The 12,776-nt window shown below is 37.0% G+C and overlaps 1 protein-coding gene across 1 annotated transcript in view; it reads left to right on the forward strand.

The window, feature by feature from the left end:
- LOC126272485 (synaptic vesicle glycoprotein 2B-like) overlaps positions 1-9,726 on the forward strand; it is a 235,118-nt gene extending 225,392 nt beyond the window's left edge. Inside the window, exons 11-12 of the mRNA XM_049975371.1 lie at positions 5,469-5,596; positions 7,278-9,726. Coding sequence (XP_049831328.1) covers positions 5,469-5,596; positions 7,278-7,333 — 184 coding nt within the window. The 3' untranslated portion in view covers positions 7,334-9,726. The remainder of the gene's footprint in view (positions 1-5,468; positions 5,597-7,277) is intronic.
- Positions 9,727-12,776: the final 3,050 nt, after the last annotated feature.

Raw genomic sequence — 12,776 nt, forward strand, 5'->3', positions numbered from 1 at the left:
AATACAGATCCCCACAGTCGTTAAATGAACAAAGTAAGAACATATGGACTATCAGACCAATTGTGTGATTGGATTGAAGAGTTCCTAATTAACAGAACGCAGCATGTCATTCTCAATGGAGAGAAGTCTTCCAAAGTAAGAGTGATTTCGGGTGTGCCACAGGGTAGTGTCACAGGACCATTGCTATTCAGAATATACATAAATGACCTTTTGGATACATCAGTAGTTCACTGTGGCTTTTTGCAGATGATGCTGTAGTATATCGAGAGGTTATAGCAATGGAAAACTGTATTGAAATGCAGGAGGATCTGCAACAAATTGATGCTTGGTGCAGGGAATGGCAATTGAATCTCAATGTAGACAAGTGTAATGTGCTGCGAATTCATAGAAATAAATATCCATTATCATTTAGCTACAATATAGCAGGACAGCAGCTGGAAGCAGTTGATTCCATAAATTATCTGGGAGTAGGCATTAGGAGTGATTTAAAATGGAATGATCATATAAAGTTGATAGTCAGTAAAGCAGATGCCAGACTGAGATTCATTGGAAGAATCCTAAGGAAATGCAGTCTGAAAACAAAAGAAGTAGGTTACAGTACACTTGTTCACCCACTGCTTGAATATTGCTCACCAGTGTGGGATCCATACCAGATAGGGTGATAGAATAGATAGAGAAGATAGAATGGAGAGCAGCGCACTTCATTACAGGATCATTCTAGTAATCGTGAAAGCAATACAAAATGATAGATAAACTCCAGTGGAAGACTCTCCAGGAGAGACACTCAGTAGCTCAATATGGGCTGCTTGCGGAGTATGGATGTGGATGTAGACGTAGATGCACTTGTTGGGCAGACTTCTCACACTGGCCTCCTCACTTGTTTACCACTCCCCAACTATCAATGCTACAACATGCCCCGCCCCCATCCATGACCTCGAGCAAAGATTTTAGTGGCCTCAAACCAGAGGGACATCACACAACAGATCCAGTTAGAGGTGCCAGGAATTTGAAAGATGATGCCAGCAACCCTGCCATGACTCACTACTTACCATAAATAAGACACATTAAGTTGCAGGCAGCACAATTATAAGACACTTACACAAGCTTTCGGCCAAAGCCTTCATCAGCAAAAGAGAAACAGAGAAGCACATACCATTCATACACATAAGCAAGCACACCTCACGTATACATGACCATTAACTCCACCAGCTCAGGCCAGAATGCAGCTATCCTGTGGGATGGCAGCAGCAATCTGGAAGGGAAGGGATAGTAGTGTTTGTGTGGGGGTGGGGGCAAAGGAACACTGTCTGGCAAAGTGTGCAGGAATTTGAGTGCCAACAGACAAGGCAATAAGAGGTTTTGTGGCAAGGAGGCAGTGACATAAAGGAGTGAAGAGGAGAGGAGTGGGGAAAGATGGGTGGGTATGTTGGCAGAGGGTGGCAAACAAAGAGGTTGGGAAATGGGAATGGGAAGGCAGTGTTAGGACAAAAGGGTGGAAACTGTAGGATGGAGTGCATGGGGATAGTATGTTACTGTAGATTAAGGCCAGGATAATTACAAGGGTAGAGAATGTATTGTAAGGATAACTCCCATCAACACAGTTCAAAAAAGCTGGTTTTAGAGGGGAGGATCCAGATGGTTTGGGTAGTGAAGAAGCCATTGAAATCAAGTATGTTATGCTCAGATGCATGTAGTTCACAGGGTGGTCCATTTTGCTCTTCACCACATTTTGATAGTGGCCGTTAATCCTGGTGGACAGCTTGTTGATAGCTGTACCAATATAAAAAGCTGTGCAGAAGTTGCAGCAGAGCTGGTAAATGACACGACTGCTTTCACAGGTAAACTGGCCCCTGATGTGACAGGATAACCTGTAACAGGACTGGAGCAGGAAGTGATAAGTGGGTGGATTGGGCAGGAGTTGGGATTGGGAATGGTATAGGGGTGGACTAGGATGTTGTGGTGGTTGTGTGGGTGATGGAACATCACTTTAGGAGGGGCGTGAAAGATCTCAGGTAGGATATCCCCCTTTTCAGGGCATGATGAAAGGTAATCAAAGACTTGGCCAGGGATGTGGTTCAGTTGTTCCATCCTGGGCAGTACTGGGCAATGAAAGGGGCATTCCTTTGCGGCTGGTTCTTGGGGGTGTGAGGGGAAATTGCATGGGAGAGCTGTTTGTGGACTAAGTCTGGAGGATTTCGAGCATGGCTCATTTTCAAGTGGTAGACACCACTTGAAAATAAGCCATGTTTAAAACTCGTAACAATAAATAAAAAATATGTGTAAAAAAGCAGCTCTGGTGGAATGTCATTATTATGCATTCTATGTCCTATGGTGGCTTGATCATGTGATATCTTGACGGGGTGCTACATTTGTTGAGTAGGGGTGACAGTGATAACACTGATGTTACTCACCATATTGGCAGCTTTGTTGGATACAGCAGATTTGTTCCCCAGGAAAAATTCCATAGTTAACAATTAAGTACATAGATGAATAGTATGAAACTGAAAGGCACTGATGACATAACACCAAGGGCATACTATGCTGATAATGCTCTGTTTTTAAGTATTTTTGTGATTGAATTTTCTCATTTTCACAAGATCCACATGCAAATTTCTTTTGAGGTTGTAACACAAAAAAGCAGATAAAATACTTTCTGCGCCATTCAAAATTTTTTGCCATTTGATATCTGTTGATAACTTGTACTGTATTTCTGATACTGAATCTGTAAACCTTATTACAGAAACTATATTTAATACATAATTGATGTAATAGTATACTTATTTCTGACTCTATATAATTGATTGTAAATATAATGAAAATATTGTAAAGTGCTGGGTAATAGCCAGGGGAACTTTATTCAAATATATCAGTAGCAACAACAAAATGACATTAGCTGTGTCATCATTTATCTTTGCTTAGGGAGAGTAGAGAGGATATAAAATGTAGACTGGCAATGGCAAGGAAAGTGTTTCTGAAGAAGAAAAATTTGTTAACATCGAGTATAGATTTAAGTGTCAGGAAGTCTTTTCTGAAAGTATTTGTATGGAGTGTAGCTATCTATGGAAGTGAAACATGGACGATAAATAGTTTGGACAAGAAGAGAATAGAAGCTTTCGAAATGTGGTGCTACAGAAGAATGCTGAAGATTAGATGGGTAGATCACATAACTAATGAGGAGGTATTGAATAGAATTGGGGAGAAGAGAAGCTTGTGGCACAACTCAACTAGAAGAAGGGACCGGTTGGTAGGACATGTTCTGAGACATTGAGGGATCACCAATTTAGTATTGGAGGGCAGTGTGGAGGGTACAAATCATAGAGGGAGACCAAGAGATGAATACACTAATCAGATTCAGAAGGATGTAGGCTGCAGTAGGTACTGGGAGATGAAGAAGCTTGCACAGGATAGAGTAGCATGGAGAGCTGCATCAAACCAGTCTCACGACTGAAGACCACAACAACAGCAGCAACAACAACAACAGGGAGAGTCTCTGTCATGTTGCGAGCAGAGAGGAGGTAGAGCAGCTTGAGTCATGAAAGAGTGCATAAGTGTTTGTTGAGCATTCCTACAGATCTGTGGTGCAGCTGTGATCACACCTGTGTAGGTGCACCTAGTTCATTAACCCCCGAGAGTATTGAGAGCACCATAGGTGTAGACAGGTGGAGGAAGCTGCAATTCTAACTATTCCCTGCCCCATAATTATCCATGGCTCTGGGAATGACTCAAAATTCTCACCCAACAGCAGCAGCAGCAGCACCAGCGGCAACTCAGCATTGTTTTCAGTTACATTCATCATCATCTGCACAGTTACAACATCGGAAGACTGTTAAGTGAAAAGTTATAAACTTACATAGGCATTACTCAGTGACATTTCTTCACAAAGTATTACTAACTTGAATAATAACCTGCAATAGTTAAAAATTATAGGGCACATGTGTTGTCATTGGCCTCAGACATTGTTATCAGGCAGGGTCCCTTTACTTCCCATGTAATCACTTAGTGTTGTAAGAAAATGAAAATTGATTAACTATGTACTGCTAGTTTTGTGTGTGTGCTAATGACTAGTTTCAGTCTAAGTTTCCTGCCTCAGTAAAGTAAACTGCTTGCCTTTTTCTAAAATTTGGATTACATTACACCGAGGTTACTAAAAGTAATTTTTTTTACACAACAAAGTTTTAGTTATGAAAAGGAAAGTTGCTACTCACCATATAGCGGAAATGCTGAGTTGCGGATTGGCGCAACAAAAAGACTGTTATTTGTGACAGTCTTCTTGTTGTGCCTATCTGTGACTCAGCATCTCTGTTATAAGATGAGTAGCAACTTTCCTTTTCATAGTATTGTTACATTTCATCCTGGATTTTTCAAAAGTTTTAGTTACATTTATTTAACCAGTAATTCCATTTCATTTTACTTTCAAAATTTAGTATTTCAGAATAAGTAACTGCAAACACAGTGCTTTCTGATTCATTTATTTTTTCATGAATTGTTGTGCTGTGTAAAAGCATGACAACCTTCTGTTGCCATGCCAGTGATTATTGCTTAAATTTCTTTGTCATTACCTTTCTTAAGAGTCTGATCATTACCCTAGTGGGCTGGTGACTGTTTAATTATCTCCTTTCTAGCTTATTAGTACTTTCTTTGTATTATCAGTAATTTTTGCAGTAAATATTATGTGGTATGCTTTTCACCCCTGTGTGGTTTGTGAATGATTGCAGTATATTACACCCATTTCAAAATTATTATCAGTATTTAGATTAGGTTTAGAATAGATTCTTCCTTCAGAAGGGTCTGTTGTACACTTTCCTGCAACTAACTGGTGATATTTTCCTTTGGTAATGATAATGTCTGCTTGTGTCTGTGTATGTGCGGATGGATATGTGTGTGTGTGCGAGTGTACACCTGTCCTTTTTTTCCCCCTAGGGTAAGTATTTCCGCTCCCGGGATTGGAATGACTCCTTACCCTCTCCCTTAAAACCCACATCCTTTCGTCTTTCTCTCTCCTTCCTCTTTCCTGAAGAAGCAACCGGTGGTTGCATAAGCTTGAATTTTGTGTGTACGTTTGTGTTTGTTTGTGTGTCTATCGACCTGCCAGCGCTTTTGTTTGGTAAGTCACCTCATCTTTGTGTTTAGATATATTTTTCCTACGTGGAATGTTTCCCTTTATTATGTATATTTATTTGTGTAATTCCACATGTTATAAGCGCAACAAAAAATTAGAATGAAAATTAGAGCACACTTTGCTATTCAAAACGGAAATAAAATGTAAACAGAAAAATTTCATTTTGCTGACTGTCATTTTCAGAATTAGCTCGTTACCAAATTCAAAATGATATCACACTGTATAAAAATTACATTATCACTATTTATGTTGTCACAGCTAAATCATAACAGATAGGATAGAAATCACTCAACTGATTAATTAGATTTATTATTTATTTATTATAAAAAATGTCTTTTAATTCTTTCAGGACAATGGCAATGGGTCTCAATTCACTGTCTGGTCAGCTGGGAACTTTCACTGGAAACTATTCATTTCCTTATTTATTAGCTGCTGATTGCATAGCTCCATTTTCTATGCTAACTGCTTTGGTACTTGGTAAGTTCTTTTAATTGATTACTCACACCCATTCTAAATGTGGGGCTAGCAAATCTGTAATTGCTTGCAAATAACAAATAATAGAGTACAAGTATACTGGGAGAGAAGAGGCTATATACATAGCAGGCAGTATTGACTATACAGACTTTGTCAAGATAATGGCTGAAATGTTGTTCAGTATGCAATCACTATCTTCTTTGTTCCAAGAGTTGTTTTCCTATGATTAATAATCAAAGCATGAATCATTCATTGGCAGTCCTTTAGTTTTTTGTATCTTCGTTTGAAAGTTATTGTTTATGGCAGTTGTTTCTAACACTTTTCTCTGCTTGCATTAAGTATGAGATATAATAAATGAACAGATAGTTTATTTACTGAAAACACAAGTTGCAGGTGAATGTTTTAAAACATTTGTGTCTTGTGAAATGTTTTCTGTGTATCAGTGTGGCTGAAATTGATGCGAAGGTTTATGAGGAGACAACAATGGACTTGGAAGAGCAGTTCAACAGAATGGACATTGTCTTGAAAAGATGATATTGGAATGTAGTTGAATTAAATCAGGTGATGCTGAGGGAATTAGATTAGGAAATGAGACACTTAAAATTGTAGATGAGTTTTGGTATTCGGGCAGCAAAATAACTGATGAGAGCCGAGGTAGAGAGGGTATAAAATATAGACTGGCAATGTCAAATTTGTCAACATTGAATATGGATTTCAGTGTTAGGTAGACTTTTCTGAAGGTATTTGTTGGGAGTGCATTCCTTGTTTGAAAGAGAAACATGTATGATAAACAGTTTAGACAAAAAGAGAATAGAATCTTTTGAACTGTGGTGCTACAGAATAATATTGAAGATTAGAATTTGTATCATGTAACTAATGAGGAGGTACTGAATAGAACTGGGGATACAAGAAATTTGTGGCACACCTTGACTAAAAGAAGGGATCATCTGATAGGACACATTGTAGGTTGCAGTAGTTATGCAAGGACTTGCACAGGATAGAGTAGCATGGTGAGCTACATCAAACCAGCCTTGGGCGAAAAATTACAGCAACACAACAAACTGCTACTCATTATATAGAGCAGATCTGGAGCTCCATAGAGGCACAAGAAAGACTGCTAACATGTGAGCTTTCAGCCAAATGGCTTTCTTCTAAAGTAGGCAACACACGCACATTGAAAGAAACACAGTTGTGTATCACAGCATAATAACAAGAGCCTGAGGAATCATTCGCAACACTGCATGATCATTGTAGAAGAGCTCCTTATGTGCTTCATTATGGCGACCAAATCAGAGTATGAAAATACACACAAATAACAGAAATAGTTACCTAATGATGTGAAGCAGGACAATAATTTGTGGTTGACACATGATAATTTGCTTTTGAAATTAGGGTACAGTAGTCAGAGAGGAGGGGCACAGAAAGAGAGGGAGTGAGTAAGTCAGGGGAGGGGATTGTGTAGAGGCTGTTTAATTGCTTCTCTACATCAATGTAGTAAATTTGCTGCTCAAATAAAGTAATTTCTAATTATTCACATATGGTACTAAAATTTCTACAAAACATAGCTTATCTTCACCACAGTGATTATTTTTTTCTGGATTAGCATCATAGCTGTGTATATAATAATGTTGTAGTGCACGGCTTGAAAGATAGAAGTTTAATTACAATATTGCTATGTTTACAGTGACTGCTGGGGTTACATTATTGCTTCCTGACACAAATAAGGCTTCTCTCCAATAAGGAACTTAGCAGTGAAAATGATCCATCAATGGAGATGAACTCGAGTTTGAATTGTGTGTTCATTGGTTGATCAACTTAGTAGCAGTACCAGAAAAGTGATCAGTGAGTTCAGAAAGTAAAAATGAAATTGACTCTAATATTTTGTCTCCATTATTTTATATGTGAAAAGATAATATGAAAGACCAATACTGAAAATGTGTTAACAAAGGGCAAGCAGAGCTTCAAATAACATATTCCTCTTCATATGATTTCATTTACTCCCATGACTGTAATGCCATTAACATTTTTTCATCCAATAAAACTTACTTCTTATTTATTACTACTGGTAGTGTTTGTGATGTATCTGATAGTTGCTACTCACCATAAGTGGAGATGCTGAGTTGCAGATAGGCACAACAGAAAGATGGTCAGAAAGGGAGCTTTTGGCCAACAAGACCTTTGTTGAAAATAGACAACACACACACACACACACTCACACTGATGCAAATGCAACTCACACACTCATAACCACAGTCTCTGCCAGCTGAAGCCAGACTTTGTTTCATGATACATACAACAGACAAAGAAGCTTTCTCTTTTTTGACAAAAAAGCTTTCACTTTTTTTTACTCTTCCTGGACAAATGGTTTTTACTTGAAAGTGCTATATGATAGTGGACAATACTTCAGTATTATAGTTGTTTTCTGTAACATATGGAATGTACAAGTGTACATTTGTGACTGAAAGTAATACTAATTTTCACATTATAGAAATGCAATGGTCATCTCCAAATCCCTTCAGTAGCTGTGCTGAGCGTTAGTGCTTAGGGAATGTATATTGTCTTGGAAGAGCACTGCAGTTTAATCCATACATAAGACATAGAGAACATAGTGGAAAGTTGAAAACTTTGTCTTGTCATGAAGCAGGTCCAGATGCTACTCATGAAGAGCAACAGCTTTTGCATGAGTCAGTAGCGGTAATGTATAGGTTTACTGATTTGAAGCTATGCCTCTGAAGTCTCGTGTAATTTTTTCTCGGACTGTCCCACTGTTACGAGATTTGACAAAAATTATTTTGTTAAATAAAGTACGCAACACTGCAGCAATAAATTTTTGGTCTCTTCATATTTATTAACATATACAATGTTCCCCTTTTTATGGTCAGTTTTGTAACATGCAAATGCCTCAGAATTCAGAATATACCAGTAAGCTCTTAAGCTTACTTGGAATCTTGAAAGGAATTAGCTTGGGTTATCATGCCCAACGTGAGTCCAGCACTACCAACTCCATACCTTGTGGAAAAATGAGCATGTGCAGGATACTTAATTTAGCTCTTAATGATCTCATTGGTCTTGAAAACTTCCAAGTTTGCAATCTCCATCATTCAGTTCTGTGATAATATAGATAGTTGCCAAAAATAAAAGGTTGGCTTTCAGTTTTAAAAACTCTCCTAGGTTTATTTAGTCAGTCAGTAAATCCCACACATATAATTCAAGCTGCTGAACATTTCAATGTAAGCACCAATATTGTATAACATTTCAACATACATGAACTCTACAAAAATATGTCTGCACCCTGTAACATTACTGCATCAGTCTCTTGGGCTTGTTTGTGACAAACATCATGCACTTGGTTCAGATTCAGTATGTTGTTTACATTTTGATCTCCTTTTACAGGTGACTAAAGGAAATTCATATTTATGTTAAAAACAAAACATTTTTTTATTATTGTTAAAAACAAAGCAGATTTAGATGATTTTCACATAATTATTCTACATCTAGGTAATGATCAGCAAGTATAAAAATGATATTTATCATTTTTAACAGCACAAGGAACTTGAGCTCAGCATTTTTTTGCAACTTTGAATACAAGAACACATTTTAATGTCCACCTTTAACTTATGGTGACATCCTAGGTTTTATATGTTAATTCAGTGTTTCAAAAATCTGAATAAGATTTTACTGTCAACATTTGTGAAAATGAAGTGTGTTTTGGAATTTTGATTTAAGATGCAATTTAAATTTTTTGTGTGTGGATTATAACTTGTCACAAAATGTTTAACAAAATTTAAAGTACATTGTGAATACTTCGTCTTGTAAGCTTTCTAATGAGATATAAATTCTTGAAAGTTAATGACTGTTCATACAGGTAGATATTTTGAAGCTAAGTATTATGTTAGATTACATAGTATTCTGTATTTTGTAATAGTTTAGATGGCCATTCAGGCTCTGACACAAGTTGTGGCAGTTAGCAATGCAGATCATACATTATTTATTGTACATTGCTTCCCACTCTATTAATTTTAGATATTTGCATCTTACAGACATTGTTACAAAGATTTGAAGATACATATAGGATTTGAAGGACTAAATGAATAAATAAATGATAGTTGCACTAATAAAAGTCATTAAAAAAGCTTTCTTTCCTTTATCAATCATGAGAATATCTGCTTATAACTGCCCATCCCCCCGTCCCCTCTCAAGAGGTCCATAGATATTCCACTACGGACAGAATTCTATAAATTTTGCCAACATACAAATTAGAATTTTCTTAATTAGGACAAAAATGTGCATGTTATCATGTTGAGAACAGCAAAATATCTTAAAGTTTCTGTATGTCTGAGCATACATATAAATGGTTATGGATAAAAATATCAGATTATTAGAATAAACATATCAAAATATTTAAATTGTTAATATGGTATTTTAAATACAGGACTGCATAAGTGGAGTGCTGAAAAGTGATAGGTTTTCGAAGAAATTTAAACAGTATAATAAAATTACATAGTTACCTTAAAGCTTTCTTGAATAACAAAAATATTGATTTTCCTTATGATTACTGATTCATCTAGTCTCTGGAATTTGCTCTACAGCAATGAATGGCTCCCTTAATAATAGAATCTTGATTGTTCTACTACATGCATATATGAGATCAAATAGTAATGTGAATTTTTATTTTTCTTCAAGAATATTTATTTATTCACCAACATCAATGTTTTCCCCCCTCAGATGTAAAACACTTGCACCAGCAGTTTTTGCAATTTTGGAAACAATTCCAGATATCACTTTTCATTATGGTGTTCTGCTCATTTGACGATTCTGTTTTTATCTCATCAGTTGTGGTAAAACATACAGTGGCTGAGGCAACATAATGGCTTTTTTTCCAAAAAAATCGTGAACAAGCACTGAGATTTGAGCATGAGCATTATTGCAAAGCAGTTTCCATGAATGGTTTTGCCACAATTCTGTTTGTTTCCTTCAGATTGCTTCATGCAAATGGCACATAACTTTCAGGTAGTATTCCTTTTGACCATACATCCATAAGGCAGGAACTCATAATGCACTATCCAGCTCATGATGCACTATTCCATTGTAATTAGAGAAAATGGTGAAAAGAGCCTTCACTTGTGATTATGTCAAATTTTTGTTCAATTTTTACATCTCAGGCAGTTTTCATTGGGATGATGTCATATCCATAAGCCTGTGTTTTGTTACCTTTTATAATCTTCTTTGAAGTTCTGGATCATTGTCAACTTCATTCAGCATTACTTGAGCATGTTGATGTGATCATTACTTAAGCATGTCGATGTAATATTGTTTTTGGTCAAAATTCAGTAATTTCATAACAAACTTTGCTGCTACACATTTGATGCCCAAAACACCTGAAAAAATTGTTTGGCATGAGCTAAAGGATATTCAGACACCATAAGCAACCTCTCCTATGGTGATTTTGTGATTTTACAGAACCATTTTCCTTACTTCTTCCACATTGTTGTCAATAACTGATATGCTCGGGTGTCCAGGGCAGTCGTCATCTTTGATACCTTTTGATCCCTCTTTGAGAAGTTTAAACCACTTGTAAAACCTTGTCTTCCTCTTAGTAGCCACAGTCAACACTTCAGATGCGGTGCTGCACTTTATTTCATTTTTAAAGAAAAATTTAATGCAAATTCTTTGATCTATCTTTTTTGAAAGTAAAAACTTGCCAAGCACTCGAAAACATATATACAAGCATTTTGACTGTCAATAATAAACTAAATATTCAAAAAAGTTAAAAATGCAAACAAACATCAGGCACATGTGTAAAGCCTCCAAAATTAAAAAAATTCCATTACTTTTTGTCACACCACGTAAATGTAATTTCTATAGGCATGAAAGTGACTGAAACAATGGGTACTTGCCAACAGTCAAAAATAAAAGAACACTGAGATGAAATTTCTCAGGTAATGAGCACAGCTCTTTTTTTGGGGTATCACAGTCCACCTTAATCAAAACCATAGATATTATATAAGAATCACACAAAAAAGAGTATGAAAAACATACTTAAATCTTAACATAAGGGACATATATATCCAAGGTAACTTTCCTACACTTTGTAATTTTACATGTTCTACAATCGGTTGGTCAGAATTTTGAGCACGAAAATAAAGTTGAAATTTAGCAAAGATATAGAGTTTCAGGGAGAGGATAAGGGAACAATGGACAAGAATAGGGGAAAGAAATGCAGTAAAAGAAGAATGGGTAGCTTTGAGGGATGAAGTAGTGAAGGCAGCAGAGGATCAAGTAGGTAAAAAGACGAGGGTTAGTAGAAATCCTTGGTTCAAATGGCTCTGATCACTATGGGACTTAACAGCTGAGGTCATCAGTCCCCTATAACTTAGAACTAATTAAACCTAACTAACTTAAGGACATCACACACATCCATGCCAGAGGCAGGATTCAAACCTGTGACCGTAGCGGTCGCGTGGTTCCAGACTGTAGCACATAGAACCGCTCCGCCACCCTGGCCAGTGACAAAAGGGGAAAATATAAAAATGCAGTAAATGAAGCAGGCAAAAAGGAATACAAACGTCTCAAAAATGAGATAGACAGGAAGTGCAAAATGGCTAAGCTGGTGTGGCTAGAGGACAAATGTAAGGATATAGAGGCTCATCTCACTAGGGGTAACTGCCTACAGGAAAATTAAAGAGACCTTTGGAGAAAAGAGATCCACTTGTATGAATATCAAGAGCTCATATGGAAACCCAGTTCTAAGCAAAGAAGGGAAAGCATAAAGGTGGAAGGAGTATATAGAGGGTCTATACAAGGGCGATGTACTTGAGGACAATACTATGGAAATGGAAGAGGATGTAGATGAAGATGAAATGGGAGATATGACACTGCGTTAAGAGTTTGACAGAGCACTGAAAGACCTAAGTCAAATCAAGGCCCCGGGAGTAGACAACATCCCATTAGAACTACTGACAGCCTAGGGAGAGTCAGTCCTGACAAAACTCTACCATCTGGTGAGCAAGATGTATGAGACATGCGAAATTCCCTCAGACTTCAAGAAGAATATAATAATTCCAATCCCAAAGAAAGCAGGTGTTGACAGATGTGAAAATTACTGAACTAGCAGTTTAATAAGTCACAGCTGCAAAATACTAACATGAATTCTTAACAGACGAATGGAAAAACTGGTAGAAGC

This window comes from Schistocerca gregaria, chromosome 5 (genome assembly GCF_023897955.1).
Source record: "Schistocerca gregaria isolate iqSchGreg1 chromosome 5, iqSchGreg1.2, whole genome shotgun sequence".
In the NCBI taxonomy this organism is placed as follows: domain Eukaryota; kingdom Metazoa; phylum Arthropoda; class Insecta; order Orthoptera; family Acrididae; genus Schistocerca; species Schistocerca gregaria.